The following is a 27,264-nucleotide window of genomic DNA, read 5'->3' as shown; positions in this document are numbered from 1 at the left end:
ACATGACTCTTTGCAAAAAAAGTGTCGAAGATTTCTTTAATCCATTAGTGTGGGAACCAGCAGGGGACAAAGCCAAAGTATTTATCACTGAAATACTATTGAAAAGTTGGATACAAGACTGCTTAGTGTCCTACAGAGCAGTAAAACTGTAATCTTTAGGGGTTGTCGTTTCTACTTGAGAAAAACGATTTGCGATGTATCCATCTATAAGTTAACCCTCAACTTCGCAGAGTCCAGGTCCTAATTGTCTGTCGTACTCTGGTGGCTTTGTGTTGCTGTGATGCTGGAAGCTATGCCAGCAGTATTTCACGTACCAGCAGAGTCACCCATAGCAGACAGGTTTTGGCAGAGCTTGCAGACTGAGCCAGAGTAGAAAGAAAGGCCTGGCCATCTACTTCTGAAAATCAGCCGACGAAAACCCTGTGGGTCACACACAACAGTGTATTGTCCAATATAGTTGTGGAAGATGAGCCCTCTAGCTTGGAAGGCGCTCAAAACACACAGTGGCCGCAACCATGGACTCAGACATACCAGTGACGGTAAAGATGGTGCAGAGACGGCCATGTCTCGTTCTGTTGTACGTGGTGTGTTGCCATCGGTCAGAGCAGACTCAATGGCTGCTAACAGGTCCTGATAGAAAATGGTCAACTACTGATACATTTCACCACCTGTTTTTGTAAATAAAGTTTTGTTGGCACACAGGCATGACTGTTCATTTACATGTTGTCTGTGGCTGCTTTTGGTGGCGCAGTGGCTGAGAGCTTGACTGCTAACCAAAAGGTCGGCAGTTCGAATCCACCAGCCACTCCTTGGAAACCCTATGGGGCAGTTCTGCTCTGTCCTATAGGGTCACTATGAGTTGAATTGACTCAAAGGCAATGAGTTTGGTTTTTTTGGTAGTTGCTTTCATGATATAGCGGCAGAATTGTCTTTTCAAGAAACTCTGCGGCTCGCAAAGCCTAAAATATTTGCTGTGTGGTTCTTTATGGGCAAAGTTTGACAACCCCTGTGCTAGAGAATTCTGTAATCCTCGGGTTTGCCTTTAAACGGGGCTCCAGCAGCGAATCTTTTGCCCTGTTCCCAAGTGTGTTGTATAATTTTTCTTCGCATTGTCTAGGCTGAAAGCCTTATGTGTTCGGGAAGTTTTTGTTAGGCCTTTGTTGACGCCTCTTTTGAATTAAAAGGCCCCAGCCCAGGAAATGGGCCCCTTCCTGCTCTCATGTACTCCCCAAGAGGGAGCCCCAGATAATTGTTCTCTGGCTTATTGCTTCCTCCAATTGAGTTTCAGCCTCAGGTCCCTGCAGTCAGATGAGTGATAATGACAATGGTGAGAATAACGATGACGATAAAAATAACTTTGTTGTGTGCCGTCAATTCCGACTCATCGCGACCGTGTTGGACAGAGTAGACCTGCTTCACAGGGCAGATCACCGAGGAGCTCCCGGGTGGGTTTGAACTCCTGACATTTTTGGTTATCAGTCAAATGCTTAACCATTGCACCACCAGGGCCCCTTAATCACACCCCATGTTAATGGTGGTGGAATAATTTGGAAACAGTTGATGGTGATGGTTGCACACCATGGTGGAGACTCGAAAGTGCTGTGAAGTCCTTCCTCTTGTCTTTTTTCTCTCTAACTGGGCACATGTTCACTGAGTTCCTGCCGGGCACCTATCACAGGCATGGGGCTCGCAGGCCTGGTTGTCACAGGCACTCCCTTGGACTCTCCTCTAGGCGGATAGTCAACAAGCATGCAAGATAATTTTCTAAAATGACCCAAGCTCTAAGGAAAATGTAAGCAGGAAACATGTTGGAGCATGACTTGAGAAGCAGGGAGTGATTTCCTATGGGGGGGTCAGGGCAGGTCTTCTAAGGATCCAGTCATGAAGGGATGAGGGAGAAGGGTGCTCTAGCCAGGTCGAACAGCAGTGCGAAGGCCCTGTGGTGAGGCCGAGCATGAGTGTGCGAGGGACAGAAACAAGACCAGAGTGGCTGGTGCCTGGGTGGGAAGAGGGACTCGAGGGTCTGGCAGAGACCAAACCACAGGCGGCCTTGCAGGCCTTGGCAAGGAGTCTCTGTCCAGTACAGGAGCACAAGCCACCCATAACTAAGAAAACTGAAATAAAAAAGAACTAAAATTGAATATAATCAAAAGATTAAAAGTTGGGTTCCTCAGTGGCACTGACCACATTCAGTAGCCACAGGTGGGGGTGGTGGCTACCATGTTCGACAGCCCAGGATAGAACATTGCCATCATTCTAGAAAGTTCCATCAGACTGTGCTGCTCGCATGTGGATGTGGCCTTGGGGCATCACTTCTGTTCCCTGGGTCTACCTGGTGGGCAAAGTTTGCTGCAACAGTCACGGAGTCTGAGGATTTCGGGTGAATGTCATTGTTGTTAGGTGCCATCTCATTGATTCTGACTCATAGTGACCCGATATAATAGAGTAGAACTGCCTTGTAGGGTTTTCTAGGATGTAATCTTTATGGGAGCAGGTGGCCAAGTCTTTCTCCCGTGGAGCGGCTGGTGTGTTTATACCCGCAACCTTTCGGTTAGCAGCTAAGCGCTTAACCCTTGCTCCACCAGGACTCCTTTTTGGGTGTCTAACAATCCCATATTTCCAAACTGTATCAAACTGCAGGGAGCGAGAGAAGGAAGTGCCTCGGAGAACAGGTGAGCTTCGATGTCTGTTCACACTCAGGGAAGCTGACTGTATCTATATGGTGGAGATACTGTACAATGGTGTGCTACTCCGTATCTTTCGCCGGCAGCTCTGGGTTCAGTGACATCAGGTTGTTGTTGTTAGTTGTCATCGGGGCTGATGACTAGTGAGACATCAGGAGGACAGGAGGAGTGACAGGCTACTGAGGGAGCCAGGTGGAGTCAGCCTTCCATGGACACATTCTGTTGTGTTAAACAGACAACTCTCTCCAGCCACAGGTCTTCGCACGGGCTCTGGCCCCCACCTTGAGAGCCTTCTCCTTCCTCCCCATTCGTTTTCTTGTTTTCATTCTTCAAGTTGTGCTTGAAGTATGTGCTATTGCCATATCCAGTTACACGTTTGTTTGTGTGTCCGAGGAGTCCCAGGGAGGCACAAATGGTCAGCACGCTCAGCTGCTAACCAAAAGGTTGGAGGTTCAAGTCCACCCAGAGGCACCTCCGGAGAAAGGCCTGGTGATCTGCTTCCACAAAATCAGCCACCAAAAACCCTGTAGAGCACAGTTGTACTATGACACATGTGGGACCACCGGAAGTCAGAGTCAACTCCACGGCAAATGGTCCCTTTGGTGCTAGAGCTGATGTTATAGATTAAATCATAAAACATTTCTAACTTTCGCCTCTGTCATTTTGTCTCACTGAGGCTGTGTATGACATTGGAATGCCTTTAACGTCTGACAACAAGGAAATGATTAAAGTGATGCTTACAAAGACCACAGAGCAACACGAAAACTGTGACCCCTTTGTATATTCACTATGATTGCAACTGTAAACATGGTCGCTCACATAAACCGGCCAAATAAGAATGAGGACAGAGAGACATTTTAAAATGATGGTTTGTCCACTCAGAGGCACCTTGGAAGAAAGGCCTGGCCATCTACTTCTGAAAATCAGTCAGTGAAAACCCTATGGATCACAGCAGTTCAGTCTGTAACTGATCATGAAGATGGTGTAGGGCCTGGCAGTGTTTCATTCTGTTGTCCCCATGAGCTGGGGGCTGACTTGTTAGCAGCTAAGAATAATAAACAGATTTGGAGGGTTGTTGTTGCTGGGTGCCGTTGAGTCCATTCTGACTCATAGTGGTCCCATGTAACGGAGTAGAACTGCCCCATAGGGTTTTCTAGGCTGCGATCTTTACGGGAGCAGATTACCAGGTCTTTTCTCCCTAGGTGCCACTGAGTGGGTTTGAACTGCCAACCTTTAGGTTTACAGTTGAGCATTTTACAGTTATGCCACCAGTAGAAATGGTTAATGTGGTCAACTGCTGACCTTGAAAGGTGCCTTGGAAGAAAGGCCTGGCAGTCTATTTCTTGAAAATTCAACTGTCGAAAACCTTATAGAGCACAGCTCTACTCTGACACGCCTTCGGTCACCACAAGTCGGGGGCTGACTTGACAGCAGCTGGTGGTGGTGGCGTGTTCGAATAATCCCTTTTAAGATCCTATTATTTTCTGCTTTGAATTTTTTTGTTGATACCATGTGTTTTCATTAATGGAAGCATGCTGAATCATTGAGTGTGTCTGAATTTTTGGTAGGTGGTATGAATTTTTTTCCTAGCCCCCTTTCAAAAGCCTACCCTCAGGGTCCACAGGGACAATACATTGTCCCACTAATTGGAACCCTGAAAAATCACATTGTCCCACTGGAGTCTACTGGGACGTATGGGTTCCCACATAAAAATTTTCTGTTTTTCCTACCAACAAGTCACACACCTCATGCAATAATATCGTGTAGAAAGAATAATTTGTGGCACACACCTTTTTTTTTAGTTTCAAACAGTTATAAAGTCTGGGGACCGTGGTTTCAGGGGATACCTAGGTCAGTTGGCATGACAAATTTATTAAGAAAATGTTCTGCATCCCACTTTGGTGAGTGGTGTCTGGGGTCTTAAAAGCTAGCAAGCAGCTATCTAAGTCACATCAATTGGTCCCAACCCACCTAGAGCAAAGAAGCACGAAGAACACCAAAGAATCAAGGAAAATATTAGTCCAAGAGACAGAAAGGGCCACATAAGCCAGAGATTCTATCAGCCTGAGACCAGAAGAACTAGATGGTGCCCGGCTACCGCCAATGACTGCCCTGATGGAGCAGGAGAAAAGTGGGGTGCAAAACTCAAATTCTAGTAAAAAGATCAGACTTAATGGTCTGACAGAGACTGGAGCGACCCTGGAAGATGTGGCCCCAGACTCTGTGTCAGCCCAAAACTAAAACCATTCTTGAAGCCAACTCTTCAGACAAAGATTAGACTGGATAAGACATTAAATGATATTAGTGAAGAGTGTGCTTCTTAGCTGAAATAGACACATGGAACTAAATGGGCAGCTCCTACCCTGAGGTGAGATGAGAAGGCAGAAAGGGACAGGAGTTGGTTGGATGGACATGGGAAATCCGGGGTGAAAAGGAGGAGTGTGCTGTCACATTATAGGGAGAGCAACCTTTGTTATAGGGTCATATAACAATGTGTGTATAAATCTTTGTATGAAAAACTAACTTGAACTGTAAATTTTCACTTAAAGCATGATTTAAAAAAAGAAAGAAAGAAAAAAAAAAAGCCCCTGCCTTGTGGCACCGTGCACTGTTGGTGGGAATGTGGCTTCCCAATAAACCTGAGAACTGGAAAAAGTGAGTGGGCAACTGTAAATCCCGCATATCCTGAGAGGGTTTATAACTAACGTGTTTCCTCTGTTCGACTGTGTACTCTAGAAAGCAGGGTCTGTGGCTGTCTTGTTCCCACAGTACCTGCAATATCCAGAATAATGTCTTAGCAAATGGTTGTTGAAGCAATAAATGGCTTTTGGGCAAGTTGCCTAACTTTCCTGTGCCTCAGTTTCCTCATTTGTAAAACAGAGATAATAACTTACCTACTTCATAGTGGTGTAGTGGCATGGTGGAGCTGGCTGGCCAGAGCCTATTATGAAATTTCCAGTAAATTGTGAGTTGGTTATTAAACACAGCTGCTATAAAGAATTAAACTGTATAAACTTACAATTAAACAAGTTACATTAGAAACAAAGGTAATAAATGCTCAGAGTTTACCATTTCCTAATAATCTTTCTCCATTTTACTTTTATTTATACTTCTGAGGTTATTTGCTACGATTGTATCGATAGGGCAGAAATACTATAGAACAGTGTGCTACTGTGTATCTTATGCCAGCTCTGGGCTTGGTGACATCAGGTGGTTGTTGTTAGTTGCTGTTTTAGTTATCTAGTGCTGCTATAACAGAAATACCACAAGAGGATGGCTTTAACAAAGAGAAACTTATTCTCTCATAGCCATAGAGACTAAAAGTCTGAATTCAGGGTGCCAGCTCCAAGGGAAGGCTTTCTCTGTACCAGCTCTGGGGGAAGGTCCTTGTCATCAGTCTTCACTTGGTCTAGAAGCTTCTCAGCACAGTGACCTCAGGTCCAAAGGACACACTCAGCTCCCAGTTCTTCTTTCTTGTTGGTATGAAGTCCCCCATGTCTCTGCTTGCTTCTGTTATCTCAAAAGAGATTGGCATAAAACACAACCTGATCATGTAGATTGAGTCTCATCAACATAACTGCCGTTAATCCCATCTCATTAACTTCATAGAGACAGAATTTATGACACATAGGAAAATCATATCAGGTAACAAAATGATGGGCAGTCACACAATACTGGGAATGAAGGTCTAGCCAATTTGACACACAGTTTTGGGGGGCACGATTCAATCCATAACAGTTGCCATCGAGTTAGCTTCAACTCATGGTGAGGTGACCCCATGTACAACAGAATGAAACATCGCCCAGTCCCGTGCCATCTTCACGATCATTGGTATGCTTGAATTCATTTTGTGGCCACTGTGTCTTCTGAGAACCTCCCAAACTAGGGAGTCTTCCAGCGCTACATCAGATGATATCCTGTTGTAATTGATAAGGTTTTTATTGGCTAATTTTCGGAAGTAGATCCCTAGGCTTTTCTTCCCAGTCTGTCTTAGTCTGGAAGCTCTGCTGAAACCTGTCCACCATGGGTGACCCTGCTGGTATTTGGAATATCGGTGGCATAGCTTCCAGCATCACAGCAACATGCAAGCCAACCACAGAATGACACACTGACATCAGTGATGGGACATCAGGTTGGTAGTTTGAAACTGGCCTTGGTGGCAAGTGCTATAAAGTAGTCTCTCCTACCTCCCTTAAAAGCAAAAACCAAACCCGTTGCCATTGAGACGGTTCCAACTCATGGTGACCCCATGTGTTGCAGATAGAGCTATGCTCCGTAGGGTTTTCTTGGCTGTAATCTTTATGTGAAAGGCGATCACCAGGCCTTTCTTTTGTGGTGCCTCTGGGCGGGTTCACACCACTAACCTTGAGGTGAGCAGTCAAGTGCAAACCGTGCGTGTCACCTGGGGGCCTCTCATAGGCAGTTGTTAAGGATTTATGAGCACATTACTGGTTTGGGGGGCTTCAATGCGTGGCGTGTGGTAAGTGCAGTTACTGTTCTGCTTGCCATTCACTCCTGAACCCAGTGGCATATTGAGGTCCACTGGGAAGTCTTTCAGGATTGCTGCCCGTGCAGACGTGCATCGGGCAGAGCCACTGACCAGCTGTTTTCCGTCTCTCTCCAGTTTGCCCGACCATCTGTAAGTCTCACGGCTGCACCGCTGAAGGCCTGTGCTGCCACAGTGAGTGTCTGGGCAACTGCTCCGAGCCCGACGACCCCACCAAGTGCGTGGCCTGCCGCAACTTCTACCTGGACGGCAGGTGCGTGGAGACCTGCCCGCCCCTCTACTACCACTTCCAGGACTGGCGCTGCGTCAACTTCAGCTTCTGCCAGGACCTGCACAACAAATGCAAGAACTCACGGAGGCAGGGCTGCCACCAGTACGTCATTCACAACAACAAGTGCATCCCCGAGTGTCCCTCTGGATACACGATGAACTCCAGCAAGTGAGTTCTGAGCGTGGGTCTGCGGGGCGGTAAAGAGGGTGGGACCGGGGGTGAAGGATGGTGGTGCTGCCAGTTAGAACTGCATGTAAACTTCAGGTTAATGGGCTTTGAGCGAGGGGGCCGCTGATGACAGAATGCCGGGGTCCCTTGGTACCAATACCAGTTGTGTCCAGTTGGCTCCAACTCACGGCGGCCCCAATGTGTCAGAGTAGAACTGCACTCCATAGGGTTTTCAGTGGCTGGTTTTTTGGGAGTAGATCACCAGACGTCTCTTCCAAGGCATCTCTGGGTGAACTCGAACTACCAGCCTTTCAGATAGCAGCCAAGCATGTTAACTATTTGCACCACCGAGATGTTTTCTTTTTGTTCCTGGGCTTTAGGTTAGTTGTTGGCAAATTTCTTCTTTAAAGAGCTAGCTAGTGAATATCTTTGGCTTTGCAGGCCATGGGATCTATTCAACTCTGATGCAACTATTCAACTCTGCCGTTATAGCACAGAGGCAGCCATATGTACTATGTGAACAAATGGCTGTGTCTGTGTCCCAATAAAACTTTATTTACAAAAACAGACAGTGGGTCAGATTTGGCCCATGGACCAGAGTTTGCCAACTCCTGCCTTAGAGGATTGAGGAGACTGAAAAAATGGATCAGTGTCATAAAATGTTTCTGTTGAAGTGGCAGGGTGACAAAGGCGGTTCTTGTTTTGCCCCACACGGTCCGCAATTCTAGCTTCTACACGAGGACCGCCCCAACCATATTAATCCCAGAGCTTACCTCTCCCTTCCAGACCCCTCTTCATCCTTGGACGCATACCTCAGGGCCCAGACTCTTTCCTATCTCATCCCCGGGACTATAACGCTTCAGACATCTCCTTGTATGTCTTAGCCTTCTGTCTCCCTGACCATATTAGCTGCTACCTAGACTGCCTGGTCATGGGGTCCGTGGTGGTGCAGTGGTAGAATGCCCACCTTCCACGTGGAAGACCTGGGTTCAGTTCCTGCCAGTGCATCTCATGTACAGCTACCACCTGTCTATCAGTGGGGGCTTGTGTGTTGCTGGGATGCAGAACAGGTTTCAGCTGAGGTTTCAGCTAGGAAGAAAGACCTGGCAATCATGTTCTGAAAATCAGCCAGCGAAGACCCTACGGATTACAACGGTCCAGCTTGCCACTGATCATGGGGATGGCACAGGACCGGGCAGCGTTTTGTTCTGTTGTACTTAGGGTCGCATGAATCAGGGGTCTACTCAATGGCAAATAACCCCAACAAACAGCTGGTGAAGCAGCGATTGCAAGGACTACAGTCCCTGCCTTGGTGGTGCAGTGGTTAAAGTGCTCAGCCATGAACTGAAAGGCCGGCAGTTCAACCCCAACAGCTGCCCCACGGGGGGAAGATATGGATGACTGCTTCTGTAAAGACTATAGCCTGGGAAACCCTATGGAGCAGTTCTACTCTGTTCTGTAGGGTCGCTATGGGTTGCAATCAACTCAACAGCAATAGGTATGGTATGGGTGCAATCCCTGCCACCCAAGTGGTTGTTTGGGGCCGATCTCTTAAAAGTAGACTCTGAGATAGGGATCTTCCAGCAGGGGGTCAAATGGGGCGAGTTCTTGGAAGCAATGCCTGTGAGGAGCGCGGGAAGCAGGGTTGGGCACCAGGAAACGTTGAGTTGCAATGCAGTCTCCAGCGAAGCCCTCAGGTGATTCCACGAGGGGCTTTGGAGGAGGGAAGGCCCTGCAGAGATACCCTGGATCGAGACCCAGGACAAGCCTTTGTACCTGTGCACTGACCCGTTACTGGTTATGGGCTGCACAGTGGTCAGGTTGCATTTCCGAGGTCAGCTTCCTGCTGTGAGCGAGCAGTGAGCCACCAGCAGCTGGGAAATGAATGTCTCTGGCCTGAAAGAGAGACTTGGATGGCATGTCACTGACGACTTTGGAGTCGTTGATGGTGGCCGGGGATGAATGATGGGCTGCCTCTGGCTCCGTGGCTGGCTGTTCCAAAGCCAGGAAGAGGTCCCGCCTTGTCCAGCCATGTCCGCAGGGGCTCCAGCTCTGGAAGAGGAATATGCTGTTTTTGACTGTGTCTCTTTTAGGAGTCACTGGTGACGTAGTGGTTAAGAGCTGCAGCTGCTAACCAAAACGTCAGCAGCTCAAATCCACTGGGCCCTTCTTGGAAACTCTATGGGGCAGTTCTAATCTGTCCTGTAGGGTCTCTATGAGTCAAAATTGACTTGACGGCAATGGGTTTCTTAGGATTCACAGTGGATGACGTCTTTAAACTCATTCCTTGGACCAGGGTCTCTCTACTTCAGTGCTGTTGACAGTTGTTGGGTAATTCTCTGGGACAGGGCCATCCTGTGTGCTGTAGGGCGCTGAGCAGCATCCCTGGCCTCTACCCACTAGATGCCAGCTGCACTGCCCCAAGGTCTTAATAACCACAGATGTCTCCAGATGTCGCCTAGTGTCCCCTGGGAGGCAGAAGCATCCCCAGTTGAGACCCACTGGGTTGGGGGATTCCATTGACCCCTCTGGGTCCTGTAATCAGGACCTACTGAAGTCCTAGGCTGCTGCCCACGCTTAAATACACAAACTGACTGGTTTGGAGAATCACAGAAGTTGGACAATCACCCGGATTTACACCGTCCAACCCACTGGGAGTTTATTCTGGTGTAGAGTGTGAGCAGGAATGGAACTCAAAATTTTTTCCCAAATGATTACTGCAAGGTTTCTCTACCTCAGCAGTGTTGACATTTGGGGCCAAATCCTTCTCTGTGTTGGGGGTATCCTGTTCTTTTTAGGGTGTTGAACAGCATCCCTGGCCTCCACCCACCCGATGCCAGTTGCACCCCTAAAGTTATGACAGCTGTGAGTGTCTCTAAGCCCATTGCCATTGAGTTGATTCTGACTCATAGCAACCCCATAGGGCAGAGTAGAACTGCACCATAGTGTTTCCAAGGAGCAGGTGGTGGATTTGAAATGCTGACCTTTTGGTTAGCAGACCCAGTCCCAGGTAAGAAGTGCTGCCTTAGCGGATGCTGGCTGACAGAGAAGGTGCTGCTGTGTGGGCACACAACACACCCCATCTCTAAGCTTGCTGTGATTAACTTCAAGACAGAAGATGTCGAGTCCTTGGTTTCCCCCAGAATCTTCTGTGTGGACTGGACTGCCCTCATGTCTGATGTTTTCTGCAGCGCGTGAACCCAAATGCACTGTCTCCAACAGGGAGAACCCCCCTTCCAGATTCTTCTCAGGGCTTTGTTGTTTTCCGAAGGATGGTGCAATCAAACCATTTCCTACCATTTGGGTGAGAGACAGCCGTGTTTTCTCCCTTTGGTGGTGAGTCAGGTTTCCACTGCCACACCGAAGGCCGTTTGTTCATACCGTTAGCTTCTTTGAGGAGCTATTTCAGTGTCTCGGGGTCATAACCAAGTTAAAAAAATCTGTTTCCTGGTTTTTGTATGGAGAGCTTTACAAAAACAAAACAACACCAAACAAACCAGAAACAGACGCACGTTGAAGGGCCTTGCAGCTGACCTGCTTACGTAGGAAATCTTTCTCTTCAAGGCCTGAGAATTAGCCAAGCGAGCATGTTCTGGCGGGAAATTTTATTTCCCTGGGTGGGGAGGGTGGGAAGGAAAACAGCCTTTATTTTGGGTCTTGGGGGCCTCTCTTTCAGTGTTTGCGAAGCCTGCAAAGTACGTACGTTTTGTTTTGCTTGTTTTTTTTGATAAAGCCTATCAAATGGCTTTGTTGGCTAAAAATAGGACTGTGTAAATCACCTTTGCCTGCCAGATGGAGCTATTTTTTGCCAGTTTATTACGAAGGTTGGGAAAATGATTCTATTCCTTTTGATTTCATTTCTGTTTTTTTTTTTTTTTTTTAATGCTGGAAATAGAGTGGCTATTAGTGTCTGCTGGTAAGACATTTGTTTAAAAGACATTAGCTTTAGTGCTCGCTTCGGCGACACATCTAATACAAGACATTAGCTCTAAATTAAAGGTGTTTTCCTCCCTGATAACAAAAACCAAGAAAAACCTGTTGTCTCCCGTAAAAAAAAAATGTTCCAGGCCCAAATGTCGTTAGCACTGGAGTTGAGAAACTCGGCCCAGAGGGTAACGGTATAAAGTCCTGTCACTTGGGACCCTGCAGAGCATGCCATCTGTCAGGTCGGGGGTGGGGGGTCTTGTGTGCATCCCCTGTGCCTCCCCTGACCTCTTTGCTGTGCTTTCTCTTCAGCCTCATGTGCACCCCATGCTTGGGCCCCTGCCCCAAGGTTTGCCACCTCCTGGAGGGCGAGAAGACCATCGACTCGGTGACGTCTGCCCAGGAGCTCCGGGGGTGCACCGTGGTCAACGGGAGCCTGATCATCAACATCCGAGGAGGCAGTAAGTCCCCTGGGGAGCGGATGGGCGGGCAGGCAGGGACCTGCTGAGCTCCACTGTGCCCGGGAGCAAGAGGGAAACAGCCGAACCCAAAACCTCTCTGATGATTGGGCACCACACTGCCCCACTGGTTGCCGTCAGGCCAGTTCCAACTCATGGCAGCCCCCTGTGTGTGAAATAGAACTCCTCCATAGGGTTTCAAGGCTCTGACCTTTCCGAAGCAGATCACCAGGACTTCGTTCCTAGAGATACCTCTAGGTGGGTTCAAACCACCAACCTTTCAGTTAGTGGTAGAGCACTTAACTATTTGTCCCACCCAGGGACTCCGATGGCTGGGCAAAGAATATGAAACTCAAAGAGGTGATTTTAACACCATCCGTCAGTGGTTCTCTCATTAGTTGGACTCCACGGAGGCGTTTGCTTCAAAACCAGAAATCAACAGCCTAGTCCTGACCCTACCCCCAGAGGTTCTGCTCGTCCATGTTTGGATTTGGGGCATGTAGGAATTTGTTTTTTTCTCTCTCCCTCTCTCTCTTTTTTTTTTCTTCCAGTGGTAAAAATATATATAACAAAGTATTTGCCAATTCAACAATTTTTACATGTCCAATTCAGTGACGTTGATTACTTTCATCATGTTATACAAACATTGTGACTATTTTTTTCCAAATTATTCCCACACTGTTTACAGAAACTCAGCGCCCCCAAACAGTGTCTCTCCCTTTTGCCTTCCCTCCCACCCCTGGTAACTTTGATCTCTTACGTTTGCCTACTTCATATAGTGGGATCATACAATATTTGTCCCTTGGTGGCTGACTTCATGTTTCCATGGTTCGTCCATGTTGTTAGCTTAGTCATCTAGTGCTGCTATAACAGAAAGACTACAAGTGGGTGGCATTAACAAAGAGAAATTTATTCCCTCACGGTTTAGGAGAATAGAAGTCCGCATTCAGGGTGCCAGCTCCAGGGGAAGGCTTTCTCCCTATGTCATTTTTGGGAGAAGGTCTTTGTCACCAAGCTTCCCCAGTCAAGGAGCTTCTCAGTACTGGGACCCCAGGTCCAAAGGATGTGCTCTTCTCCTGGCTCTTATTTCTTGGTCCCCCTGCCACATTAACATACCTGCCCCTAATCCCACCTCATTAACATCATAGAGGTAGAATTTACAACACATAGGGAAATCACATCAGATGACAGAATGGTGGGACGGTCGCCCAATACTGGGAATCGTGGCCTAGCCCAGTTTGCATACATTTTTTGGAGACACAATTCAGTCCATAACAGATATATCAGGACTTCGTTTCTCTTTATGGCTGAGTAGTATTCCATGGTATGGACAGACCACATTTTGTTTATCCATTCATCTGTTGGTAGACACTTGGGATGTTAACACCTTTTGGCTGTTGTGAATAATGCTGCAGTGGACGGTGGTATACCAGGAATTGGAATTTGTAACAATCAAGTAGTAAGTTCTGTTATATGAGTTTGCAGACTATGTTTTAAGAAAAACTATCATTTTCATCACAATAAAGCTTTTTTTTTTAATCCTATTAAAAAAAAATGCTGTCATAAGGAAAAAGGCATCCTGTATGTCTCTTTATTCTGCAAACATTTATTAGATAGTCACAGTGAACAAAGCAAAGTCCTTACCATGGCAGAGCTTACAAATAAATCAATGTATAGCATAAAGTCAAGTAGTGGCAAAAAAAAAAAAAAAAAAAACCTCTCCATTTGTCATACTGTGGTGACTTGCATGTTGCAATGATCTGGAAGCTACGCCACTGGTATTTCAAATACCAGCAGGGTCACCCATGGTGGACAGGTTTCAGCAGAGCTTCCAGACTAAGATAGACTAGGAAGAATGTCCTGGTGATCTATTTCTGAAAATGAGCCAATGAAAACCCTGTGGGTTACAATAGAGTATTGTCTAATGCAGTGCTGGAAGATGAGCCCTCTAGGTTGGAAGGCACTCAAAATACACAGTGGCCACAGCCATGAACTCAGACATACCAACAATCATGAACATGGCACAGGACTGGGCAACACTTGGTTCTCTTGGACATGGGGTTGCCATAAGTCAGCCGACTCCACGAAAACTAAGAGCAACAACAGCAGAACCCACAGTAAGGACTTCAGTTGTGTTCTAAGCATGGTGGGTTTTGAGCAGAGCTCATTTGCAGCCTGTAGGTTGACTCCAAGGAGCCCCTGGTGGTGCAGTTGTTAAGAGCTTAGCTGCTAACCGAAGGGTTGGCAGTTTGAACCCACACAGTGGCTCCACAGGAGAAAGACGTGCTAATCTGCTCATGTGAAGATTGGAAACCTATGGGGCAGTTCTGCTCTGTCCTGTAGGGTCGCTATGAGTTGGAATCAGCTTGATGACTATGGGTTTGATTTTTCTTTTTTAGGATGATTATGGGACAATGAAAATATTTCCGTAGAAACCTACTAAATATTCTCTCTTTTCCCTAGACAACCTGGCAGCTGAGCTAGAGGCCAACCTAGGTCTCATTGAAGAGATTTCAGGGTATCTCAAAATTCGCCGATCCTACGCTCTCGTGTCACTTTCCTTCTTCCGGAAGTTACGTCTGATTCGAGGAGAGAGCCTAGAAGTCGGGTATGTGGGCCAGGTTCTGAGTTTGTGGCCAGAGTGCTGACAATGAATTTTGTGAATTAGAAACATTTAGGGGCATTGGCGGTTATGGGGGCAGTGGTGATTCAGTAGTAGGATTCTCACCTTCCACGCAGGAAACCTGAATTTGATTCCCAACCGGTGCCTCTCATGCACAGCCGCCACCCATCTGTCAGTGGAGGCTTGCATGTTGCTATGATGCTGAACAGTTTCCAGACTAAGACGGACTAGGAAGAAGGGCCTGGTGATCCACGTCTGAAAATCAGCCGTGAAAACCCTATGGATCACAATGATCCGATCTGCAACTGGTATCGGGGATGGCACAGGATCGGACAGTATTGCGTTCCATTGTGCATGGCGTCACCATGAGTTAGGGGCCAACTGGATTGCAGCTGTCAACAACGAGAGTTCTGAGTAGCCACGTTTCAGATGCCCAAGAGCTACATGTGGCTCTCGTACTGGACAGAACAGGCCTGGACACTTCCCTTACCCCACCCATTACACGCTGAGTAGCCCGCTAATCACTGGAAGGAACAGTCAAGTCACTGAGCTATTCTAGAACCATCCGTGGTTTCCCTCTGCCTACTGAGAAGGGCCACACATTCTCAGTCTAGCATGTGGTGTTCTTGAGGGACTGGCCCACTGTAGCTTTTACAGGCTCGTTTCCTTTGTCCTCAGGCCAGAACAGGCTTATCTGCTCTTCCCTGGTGGGCCTGCATTGCACTCAGCTGCTTCCATGTCTTTGATCCTTCCCCTCTGCAAAACCTGTATCTCAATCCACCACCATCTTACCCCTCCCTTCAAGACCAAGTTCAGACACTTTCCTGGCTGCAAAGACTTCCTCATTCTTGGGGAACATCTAGTCAATTGGCATAACATAATTCATAAAATGTTCTACATCTGACTTTGGTGAGTAGCATCTGGGGTTTTAAAAGCTCGAAAATGGCCATCTAAGATACATTTACTGGTCCTATCCCATCCAGAGCAAAAGAGAATAAAGAAAACCAAAAACACGTGGGAAATGTTAGCCTAAAGGACTAATGGATCACAAGCACCACAGCCTCCACCAGCCTGTGCCCAGAACAACTAGATGGTGCCTGGCTACTACCACCGGCCGCTCTGACAGGGATCACAATAGAGGGTCCCAGCCAGAGTGGGAGAAAAATGTAGAACAAAATTCAAATTCACAAAAAAAGATACCAGACTTACTGGTCTGACTGAGACTGGAGGAACCCCGAGACTGTGGCCCCTAGACACCCTTTTAATTCAGAACTGAAGTCACTTCCGAAGTTCACCCTTAAACCAACGATTACACAGGCCTATATAAAACAGATAACACATGCGAGGAACATGCTTCTTCGTTCAGTCAAGTATGTGAGACCAAATGGGGAACACCTGCCGTAACACAAAGACGAGAAGGCAGAAAGGGACAGGAAAATGAGACAAATGGAAACAGGGGACCCGGGGTGGATAAGGGGAGAGTATCAACACATTACAGGGATTGCAACCAATGTCACAAAACCATTTGTGTATAAATTGTTGAATGAGAAACTAATATGCTCTGCAAACTTTCACTTAAAGCACAATTAAAAAAAAAATTTATAAATTAAAAAAAGATTTCCTCAGCTCCCCCTCTGCTCATTCAACCAATGCTTACTGAGTATGTGCCAAGCACGTGGGAAGAACTGGGGCCGTAGCACTGAACTAGAGGGACCCCAGACCTGTCCCGCCATCTTGGAGTTGAAGCAGATGAGCATTGAATGACTCGATGTGTGTGTGTTTCTATAGGAACTACTCCTTCTACGCCTTGGACAATCAGAACCTAAGGCAGCTATGGGACTGGAGCAAACACAACCTCACCATCACTCGGGGGAAACTCTTCTTCCACTATAACCCCAAGCTTTGCTTGTCAGAAATTCATAAGATGGAGGAAGTTTCGGGAACCAAGGGGCGCCAGGAAAGAAACGACATTGCCGTGAAGACCAATGGGGATCAGGCATCCTGTAAGTGGTGCTACCCTGGTCTGTTCAGCCCATGGACCAGAGAACGTGGCTGCCCTCCCAACACTGGCCCCCAGGGGATGTCCCCGCCCCATCGTGAGCTAAGACAGCCATATCTAGGGAAGACTTTCTGAAATACTAAGAGCAGGCATTGTACATCTTGTCTCTATGCCTATTGCACAGAGGATGGTGCCTGATAACGGGAAGGTACCCAAGTAAGCATTACATGGATGGATGGATGGACGGATGGACGGATGGAGGAATGAGTGAGTGAATGAATATGTAAATGAGTGACACCTACTTATTATATATGTATCAGGCCCAGTGCTAAAGCTGAGGAGTTCAAAGATGAGTAAATGCCTGTGTCAGTTTTTGTCTTCTGGGAAACAGATTCCAAGTGGGGTCAGAAGTGCAAACAAGGTACTGGGGGTAATGTCTGTGGAATACGAAAGGGGGAAAAAGGAGGGTTGGGCAGGGAGAACCTTCAGACTGCAGGGTGGGTCTGACCCTGTCAGTGGACAGGGGGAAGTAAGAAGAGTTGGGCAGGGAGAACCTTCAGACCGCAGTGCATCCTGGCCACGCCTAGCGGGAGTTCCAAGGCTAACATTGCCATAGAGAATCCCGTGTTGGAGAGAAACGTCAGGCCTGGGCTGTGCTCAGTCATGGGTGGGTGCTGACCAGGGAGAGCGAGGCTTTGGCTCAAATGCTGCAGAGGACCCTGAAGACCCCACAGCTGAGGCTAACTGCACTCCCCAGCACAGGTTCTTTCCTGAGGGGTATCTCAATGGTGCCCTCTCAGGGCTTATATAACACCCACACGAGGAGCTAGTTCCTCACGGCAGAATGTGGTTCAACCTATGGGGACCCAGAGAGGGAAGAGCAAGGTGGAGTTGGAGCTTAAAGGACTGGATTCCGGGCAGAGGGGATTACCCTGACGTCTCCCTCCGCATGCTCTCTATACTTCGTTTGTGTGTGCTCGTTTGCACCGGAGTCGGATCTTCTGAGGTTAGTCTCGAAAGTAAGTATGCAAGACAAATTTGTGTCAAGATGAATGTTTCTCTTGCAAATCCCAGTAACGATTGGCCTGTTGCCCTCCAGCGTTGCAGTGGACAGCTGTTACTCAGTTGAGCACCCGGTGAAGTATTTGGCTTGCGTTAGGGGCCTAGTTACGTGGCTGGTTCTTGTGTTTGAACCCCTGTTCCTACTCAGTGGGGTGAGATGTTCACGCAGAGAGGGGCACATCGGAATGGCAAGGAGATGTCAGACTGTCCTCTCCCTTCTCACAGCAACTCCTGGAAATGTGCCGTCACCAGCCGTGGCCTGAAACGAACCATTTGTACTTATGTAGCTTTTTTTTTTTTTTACTTTTCTAGGTGAAAATGAATTACTTAAATTTTCTTACATCCGGACATCTTTTGACAAGATCTTGCTCAGGTGGGAGCCATATTGGCCCCCCGACTTCCGAGACCTCCTGGGGTTCATGCTTTTCTATAAAGAGGCGTAAGTACAAGAGCGAGGAGTTTAGGAGGCAGTGTGGGGATCGGAGGTCAGCGAGCTTTGTGCCTGTTGTGTGTGACTCAGTTACCTTCCCCTCTGGGGTTTGTTCCTTTCTATTTTCCATTCTATGCACTGAACAGATCTCATAGATTTCATCTTACCATCTCACCAGTTGGTGGTGTATGATGCTGATGTTGTTAGGTGCTGTCCAGTTCCTACTCACAGTAACCCTAGGTACAGTAGAATGAAACACTGCCCGGTCCTGCGCCACGCTCACAATCCTTGTTATGCTTGAGCCCAGTGGGGCAGCCACTGTGTCAGTCCATCTTGTTGAGGGTCTTCCTCTTTTTCACTGACCCTCTACTTTACCAGGCATGATGTCCTTCTCCAGGGACTGGTCCCTCCTGATAACATGTCCAAAGTGTGTGATGCAGTCTCGCCATCCTCACTTCCAAGGAGCACTCTGGCTGTACTTCTTCCAAGACAGACTTGTTTGTTCTTCTGGCAGTCCCTGGGATATTCAGTATTCTTTGCCAACACCATAATTCAAAGGCATCAATTCTTCTTTGCTCTTTCTTATTCGTTGTCCACCTTTCGCATGCATATGAGGTGATTGAAAACATCATGGCTTGAGTCAGGCGCACCTTAGTCCTCAAAGTGACATCTTTGCTCTTCAGCACTTGAAAGAGGTTTCTTTTTGTCAAAAGCCAGACATTGAAGCAAACATGTTTCTTTTGGAAATCCAGATTGGCCGACTTCCTGGAGGAATATTCCATTCTGCCCCTCATGTGTATGACTCCACAGACATTCTCAGCGAAGGAGCTCAGTCTCCCTAGTAGTTTTGAGTAAACAGCTGGGCTGGAATTTTAAGGAAGGTAGTAATCCAGGAGCGGGCGTTGGTGGTTCAATGGTAGAATTCTCATCTTCCACGTGGGACAACCGGGTTCCATTCCTGCCCAGCGCACCTCATGTCTGGGAAGGCTTGCATGTTCCTATAATGCTGAACAGGTTTCAGCAAAGCTTCCAGACTGAGACAGACTAGGAAGAAAGGCCTGGAATCGGTTTCAGAAAATCAGCCAGTGCAAATCCTGTGGTTCACAGTAGCCTGATCTACAACTGGTAATGGGTTTGATGCAGGACTGGCAGCATTTTCTCCCGTGGTGTATGGTGTTGCCGTGAGTTGGGGACCAACTTGATGGCAGCTAACAACAGCAACAACGGCGGTCCAGGTGGTAATACTGATAATATTAGAGTTAATAATTAATATTAATTAATGATTAATAATAAAACGAAACCAAAAAACGAAACCCAGTGCCATCGTGTTGGTTCCCACTCATAGTGACCCTATGGGACAGAGTAGAACTGCCCCGTAGAGTTTCCAAGGAGCGCCTGGCACATTTGAACTGCCGACCCTTTGGTTAGCAGCTGTAGCACTTAACCACTATGCCACCAGGGTTTCCAGTGATTAATAATATTAATTAGGAATTAATATTAATACTAATAATAGTTCCATCTCTCAAGATTTAGTATATGACTCATAATATAATATACCATGGACTGCCAAAAGAGCGAACCAATCTGTCTTGGAAGAAGTGCGGCCAGCATGCTCCTTGGAGGCAAGGATGGCGAGACCGTGTCTTACATACTTTGGACGTGTTGTCAGGAGGGATCAGTCCTTGGAGAAGGACATCATGCTTGGCAGAGTACAGGGTCAGTGGAAAAGAGGGAGACTCTCAACGAGGTGGATTGACACAGTGGCTGCAGCAATGAGCTCAAGCATAACAACGATTGTAAGGATGGCGCAGGACCGGGCAGTGCTTTGTTCTGTTGTGCATAGGGTCGCTAGGAGTCGGAACTGACTCGACGGCGCCTAACAACAACAATGTAACTCATAAGGTCGCTGCTGCTATTATTGTTGTTGTTATAAGGAAATTGAGACTTTGGGGCTGGCTGCTGCTTTTTCTTTGGGCTCTCCTTTATCTCTTTCCTTATGCCATCCGATGGGGTGAGTGACCTGGAGTCTTTTTAAAACGAAAGAATAGTTTAGCTTAACTAATAAAGAACATCTGCCTTGAGTATTGTGCTCTTTTAAGATCTGTCTCTGTGGGATCATATTGACAACAGCAACTCAAAAGGTCAGATAGGAAGTTTACAGGCCAGTGAGTTTACGGTAATGGGGAGGAACAACTCAGAAAAGGAGGGTGAGAATGGTTGTACAACTCGAAGAGTGTGATCAGCGCCACTGGACTGTACATGTAGAAATTGCTCAGTGGGTGTATGTTCTGCTGTGTACATTCTCACCAACAACAAATAAAGAAAAAAGAAGATTGGGTGGATGAGTAGGTCACAGCCCAGTGTAACTGTTTGTAACTTGTCCACTTCTGCAGTTTTCAGAGGAAGTGGTAACCACTGTCTCCTGTTTTGTCTTGGAAGCCCCTATCAGAATGTGACAGAATTTGACGGGCAGGATGCCTGTGGTTCCAACAGCTGGACGGTGGTGGACATTGACCCGCCCCAGAGGTCCAACGACCCCAAGTCACAGCCCCACCCTGGGTGGCTGATGCGGGGCCTCAAGCCCTGGACTCAGTACGCCATCTTTGTCAAGACCTTGGTCACCTTTTCTGATGAGCGCCGGACCTATGGGGCCAAGAGTGACATCATCTATGTCCAGACAGATGCTACCAGTAAGTGTTGTCACTATGAACTTGAACATGGATCAGACATCTTGCCATTATCAGGCCGGCACAGCAATGTCATATGAGACGCTCTTTTGCATGGTTATTGCTGTTACAGGTGTGGGGCTTCGAGGTTTATATTTTCAGAGGATGAGGCCGTAGCCACAAGGCTTCTGAGGGGAATGTATATTTTTTCCTTCATGAGGCTCCCGGGGTGGTTCAAATGGTTAAGCACTCGACTGTTAAGTTAAAGGTTGTCAGGTTACAGTCTACCCAGAGGTGCCTTGGAAGAAAGGCCTGGCATTCTCAGACCTGCGTCTAAAAGGTCACAGCCATTGACAACAGAGCACAGTTCTACCCTGACACACAGGGAGGGGGTCCTCACGAGTCGGAATCGACTCGATGGCAACCGGTTTGGTTTCTGGTTTTTATTCTAGAAAATTTTCAAACATTCACACAAGCAGGAAGAACGGTGATTCCCCCATATAACCATCACCCAGCTTCAAAAGTTATCAAGATTTTGCCGTGTTTGCTTCATCTCTACCCCACCTTGCCTTACACACACATACACGTATACACACAGTTTTATCGGCTGGAGTATTTATAGCAATTTAGCTGTATTTTTGTAAATCATCAGTTCTTTTTCCTGGAGCAGTAGTTATCAACCAGGGACAGTTTCATCCCCAAGGAGACACATGGCAATATCTGGAGACACTTTTGGGTGTCCTGACTTGGGGGTTGCTACTGGCATCGAGTGGGTGGAGGCCAGCATTGCTGCTGAACACCCTACAGCGCACAGGACAGCCCCCACCATAGAGAATGATCTGGCCCTTAATGTCAATAGTAAGGAGCCCCAGTCACACAGTGATTAAGTGCTCAGCGGCAAACCAAAAAGTCGGCTGTTTGACGCCACCAGCCACTCTATGAGAGAAAGATGTGAAGGTCTGCGTCTGTAAAGATTACAGCCTTGGAAACCCTGTGGGGCAGTTCTACTCTGTCCTGTAGGGTCACTATGAGTCGGAATCAACTCAACAGCCGTGGGTTTAATGTCAGTAGTGCTGAGGCCAAGAAACCCTGGGTTTAATTGGAAAAAAAAATTAGGTTGATCCCTGCTCACACCCCATAGCAGAATAAATTTCCAGTCAGTTAGACAGTGTTCACCTTCCAGGCTCTGTGATGTCACTCCTCTCTCTCTCCCCACCCAGAGTGTGTATTTAGAAGTGTGCAGCGTCCTGGGACGTCAGTAGGTCAGATGATGATGGGACAGCAGAGTCTTCTGGGGGGTGTTAAAATAATCAAAGCTCACTGAAGTTTAAACATAAGGTTTATTCCGAGCAGTTATTCATTCTGTATGCATGTAGGGAGGCCATTTTGATTCCAGAAAAAACAATTAGCTTGAAGAAGCTAGGTACAATGAGGCTTATAGAGAGAAAAGGAGGGAGTGATAGAGAAGATATGCCACCGGCTAATCTTAATGTGATTGATCGAACCCTGCCCTCGCCCTTTACTGAGATCAACTGATACCAGTTTACTTCTGGCCTGGCTGCTGATAATTTGACCCTCCTCCCACCTGTAGCCATGAGACCTTTTGAGATTTAAATTGGAGCCGCGGTGGCGCAGTGGCTAAGAGCTCGGCTGCTAACCAGAAGGTTGGCAGTTCAAGTCCATAAGCTGCTCCTTGGGAATGCTATGGGGCAGTTCTACTCTGCCCCATAGGGTCACTAGATCGAAATCGATTCAGCGGCAGTGGGTTTGGGTTTGGTTTGAAGACTGTCCTTTTCTGGCAGGATAAGACAAATTTATATTGCTATAGAACAGTTTCTGGCAGGCTTTTGCAGTTTAGGTCAGGTTTTTTATGGTTAATAGTTGGTTTCCTGGACATGAAAAACCCTAAAATCAAAGTAAGATGTCTGTTATTAATTTTCCTGTTCATTAGGGGTCGTGGAATCCCCGAATCCAGTGGGTCTCATACGGGTGCAGTTCCACCCCAGGGGACACTGGGCACAGTCTGCAGAAATTTTTGGTTGTCACCACCTGGGTGGGGGCGCTACTAGCATCCAGTGGGTGCTGCTCACACCACACAGTGTACATGACAGAGCCCCCATGACAAAGGATTATTGTTGTAGGGTGCCGTCAAGTCGATTCCGACTCCCAGCAACCCCACATGACAGAGTAGAACTGCCCCATAGGGTTTCTTAGGCTGTAATCTTTATGGGAGCTGATCACCAGGTCCTCCTCCCAGGAGACACCCGGTGAGTATGAACCACCAACCTTTCAGTTAGCAGCTGAGTGCTTAACCGTTGCACCACCAGGGCTCCTGCTTGACACACAGAACACAACAGTCTGTGGTACAAATGAACTGTGATGTGGTAACCCACCCCCTTGTTGGGTGATCATTCCAGGTGTCTCCATTTTTCCCAGATTTTAAATAACACTGTAGCAAACATCCTCGTGATTTCCTTGTGTGCTGGCCACTCGACAACCCACACTCTCATCCTCTTATCCTCATGGTGGACCTGTTCCCTTTCTCCTTCCAGATCCTTCCGTCCCTCTGGATCCAATCTCAGTTTCTAATTCCTCATCCCAGATTATTTTGAAGTGGAAACCCCCTTCGGACCCCAACGGCAACATCACTCACTACCTGGTTTTCTGGGAGAGGCAGGCGGAAGACAGTGAGCTGTATGAGTTGGATTATTGCCTCAAAGGTGAGTGCCGGCAGGTGTGCTGGGAGCGGCTGGTTCCATACACGTCATCCACTCTGTCCCCTTTCCACGGAAGCCCCTCTTTCCCCACGTTGCCCAGTACGTGTACATGGGTGCACACACACATGCACATGCGTGCACACACCATTGTATCTCCTGTGAAAACACACACACGTCTCTAAATATCTTAACACAAGTACACATCCTGAAGCCATGCATCCAAACCAGATACTTCCCATGCCCTGGCAGCATCTCCTTCTGGAACTTTCCCCTCCTCTCTCTTCGTTTCTTCCCCCACATTCCCCACCCCCCATGCTGATGTGATGTGGCTGAGTTAACCCATATAGGACTTCTGTGCAAAGCTAGAAACACAAACAGGAGTGTTGAGAAGTCATCAACAAAGCCGTGGAAGGGTTTGGGCCCTGTTTAGACCCTTTAGTTTGAGAAAATGAGCCAGTGGTGCCTCAGTGGCAGAATTCTTACCTCCCCTGCAGGAGACTCGGGTTGGATTCCTGGCCGGTGCACTTCACCTGAAGCCACCACCGTCTGTTCGTGGAGGCTTGTATGTTGTTAGGATGCTGAACAGGTTTTAGCGGAGCTTCCAGACTAAGGTGTACGAGGAAGAAGGTCCTGGTGACCTCCTTTTGCAGATCAGCCAGTGAGAACTCTATGGATCACCACGATCCAGTCCTCGACCAGCTGATCACGGGGATGGCATAGCACTGAGCAGTATTTCATTCTCTTGTGCATGGGGTCACCATGAGTTGGGGGCCGACGTGACAGCAGCTAACGTGACGTAACGTAACATGACACAGCATAACTTAATGTGATGTGTAGTAATACAACGTACCTTAACATAGTGTAGCCTCGTATAACATGTTTTTAAAAAGGCTTTTCCAGATCACGGTTGAAGACTAGAAGAAGTAATACTCTCTAATTCTCTCCCGTACTTTCAATTACTGGTTTTTTTACACAAATAACGCACACCTTCTACATTTGTTTGCCAACTGTGCTCTCCCCCCAGGAGGTATTTTCATAAGCTGCTGTGCCTTTTTTTTTTTGTACATTGCTGTAAAAAACTAGCTTAGTGGCGCCTATGAAAATGCTTCACAGGGGAGGGCACAGTTGGCAATTAAACACAGAAGACGTGCATTATTTGTGTAAAAATACGTTAAACATTTATATGAACTTTTTTCCCCCCAGTTTTTAATCCTGTGTATTTAATGTGACTCCCTCCATCTGAAGGAAAATGGAAGGTCCTATTTGAAACCTCAAATTAGTTTGTAAAATTTGGTTTAATATTAATTTGAAACTGGATTTAAAAGAAAATCCCCACCAAACCAAAGAATCCTAAGTCACTTTTTTTTCTTTAGGTTTCCCTCCTCCCTCTCCTTCATTTGCTTTCCTTCAGATTTTTTGGAATTGGGGATATCCTCAGCCCTTGACTTTGGGGATGAGGTTGGAGGAGGGTGGCTGGTGAGACCAGAAACCCCAGGGTTTGCCCTTGGTGCCTTCTTTGACCTGCTGTAGGGCTTTGGGCGAGTCACGGAGTAAGCTGCTGTGTCCATCTGCCTCCTTTTCGGGAGAAGGGGCAGAGGACACATGGTCTCTGGGAGCCGTCCCAACTCTTCAGTCATATGCTATATGTATGCCTGTGACCTCATCCCCCTCCTGAGCCGAGGGTTACAAGCGTGATTTATCTCCTCGGCTGCTTTATATAACTTGAGAGCAAGCCTGGTTGCTGGCTTGGCTGTGAGCTGTTGGCCCAGTATTCAAGTAACAGAAACCACCAGCTAGAGTCGTTACCTGCCTCATCAGTGCTGTACTTTTATGGTTCCGGAAAAAACAGAGGCACCTCACCGTAGCCACCACCCGTCTGTCAGTGGAGGCTGGCATGTTGCTAGGATGCTGAACAGGTTTCAGCAGGGCTTCCAGACTAAGCCTAGGAAGAAAGGCCTGGAGATGGACTTCCGAAAACCAGCTAATGAAAAGTTGTGCATGGGGTTGCCATGAGTCAGGAGCCAATAACGGCAGCTAACAACAAGAAGTTTCATGCTGTGGATGCTAGAAAGGGACAATGGGCATCAGGAGCCTTGGCAGTGCCCTGTGAACATCCTTTCCTCTGCAAAAAAATGTCACGAGCCCCTTTTACTAAGAAAATCCTACCTTATTGGTTTTTTCTTTCTTCAACCCATAATGCCGTAACTAGTCCCCTCAAAGTCAAACTAGCCAAGGTATTCTATGTCTGTTAATAAACTTAGAAGTCCCTGGGTGGTGTGGTTGGTTAACACACTCAGGTACTAACCTAAAGGTTAGAGGTTTGAACCCACCCAGAGGCGGCTCAGAAGAAAGGCCTCGTGATTCGCTTGGGAAAAATCAGCCATGAAAACCCTATGGAGCATAGCTCTACTCTGACACAATGGCAACTGGGATTAAGAGTCCACAGGCTTTCAAAGCTTTACGAACACTCATGCTTCCAAGTGGGTATTCGCTGTTCTCCGGAAGGCATTTGACCCTCATCTAGAGTTCACTGTCTACCCTCGAGGCACTTAAGGGGCTGCAATAAATGGATTTGCTTTTGCTCAGCAGACATCAGGCATCCGGTGAGTGTGGAGCGCAGCCTCGAGGGCTCAACATGGGAAAGATGATTCTGAGGGTCCTTCATGGGTTTTATTCTATAATGAGTGTTTTTGTTGTTGGATGCCATCGAGTTGATTCTGACTCAGAGAGACTCATGGGACACAGTAGAACTGCCTCGTGGGGTTTCCTAGGCTGTAATCTTTACAGGAGCAGATTGCCAGGTCTTCCACCCTCTGAGCAGCGGGGTGGGTTTGCACCGCCAACATTTTGGTTAGCAGTGGAGCGCTTAACCCTTGCGCTACCGGGGCTCCTCTGTAAGGAGCGGTGTTGTCCAAACCTCATGGCTGTGTGAGCAGGTTCCAGAGAGCTTAAGAGGTGCGATTGTGTCACACGGCAGGTAACAGGTGCCTCTGGGATGTGATCCCAGGCCTCAAGACACCACCAGGGGTTATTTAAAAACCAGCTTTGTATTTTCAGGACTGCTACCTGGAGAAGGAAACTCTGGTGGTGCAGTGGTGAAGAGCTTGGCTGCTAAGCAAAAGGCTGACAGTTCAAATCCACCAGCTGCTCCTTGGAAACCCTGTGGGGCAGTTCTCCTCTGTCCTGTAGGGTTGCTATAAGTTGGAATCGACTGGATGGCAACAGGTGTGGTATGGGTACCTGGAGAAGAAAGGTCCCTGAGTGGCGCAAATGATTTGGGCTCGACTCTGAGTCAAAACTGACTCCATAGCACCTAAGGAGAACAAGATGTGGGATTGGCTCATTGCTTTACTTAATTTCAGGATTGCTGAAAGGTCTTTTTCTCTGAGGCAGAAAAAAAAAACAAAAAAAACCCCACACATCAGTGCTGTTGGGTTGATCCTGACTCATGGCAACTCCATGTGTGCAGAGCAGAACTGCTCCATAGGGTTTTCAAGGTTGTGACTTTTCAGAAGCAGGTTGCCGGCTTTCTTCCAAGATGCCTCCGGGTGGGTTCGAACTGCCAACTTTTTGGTTAGTAGTCGAATGCTTAACTGTTTCTGCCACCCGGGGGCTCCTGTCTCCAAGACTACTCCATAAAAAAATAGCACCGCCACACACCCTCTGTCCACTCCCCCAGCTTTTAAACATGCACCACCGTCTTATCCATGGCATATGCATTTATTAATTTATTGTGAACAGCCCCCCCCCAGCCC

General features: G+C 47.5%; 1 protein-coding gene across 3 annotated transcripts in view; it reads left to right on the top strand.

Annotated features, from left to right (window-relative positions):
• The window catches only part of INSR (insulin receptor), a 180,183-nt gene that overhangs the window by 108,084 nt on the left and 44,835 nt on the right, over positions 1-27,264 (top strand). For all 3 annotated transcript variants that reach the window (XM_064280453.1, XM_064280451.1, XM_064280452.1), the window contains 7 exons: positions 7,309-7,630; positions 11,867-12,015; positions 14,476-14,620; positions 16,424-16,638; positions 18,009-18,135; positions 20,566-20,816; positions 23,345-23,512. In XM_064280453.1, the coding sequence (XP_064136523.1) occupies positions 7,617-7,630; positions 11,867-12,015; positions 14,476-14,620; positions 16,424-16,638; positions 18,009-18,135; positions 20,566-20,816; positions 23,345-23,512 (1,069 nt within the window). In that variant the 5' untranslated portion in view covers positions 7,309-7,616. The remainder of the gene's footprint in view (positions 1-7,308; positions 7,631-11,866; positions 12,016-14,475; positions 14,621-16,423; positions 16,639-18,008; positions 18,136-20,565; positions 20,817-23,344; positions 23,513-27,264) is intronic.

The sequence above is a fragment of the Loxodonta africana genome, chromosome 3 (genome assembly GCF_030014295.1).
Source record: "Loxodonta africana isolate mLoxAfr1 chromosome 3, mLoxAfr1.hap2, whole genome shotgun sequence".
Taxonomy (NCBI): domain Eukaryota; kingdom Metazoa; phylum Chordata; class Mammalia; order Proboscidea; family Elephantidae; genus Loxodonta; species Loxodonta africana.
This window is presented reverse-complemented; position numbering and strand designations above follow the sequence as displayed.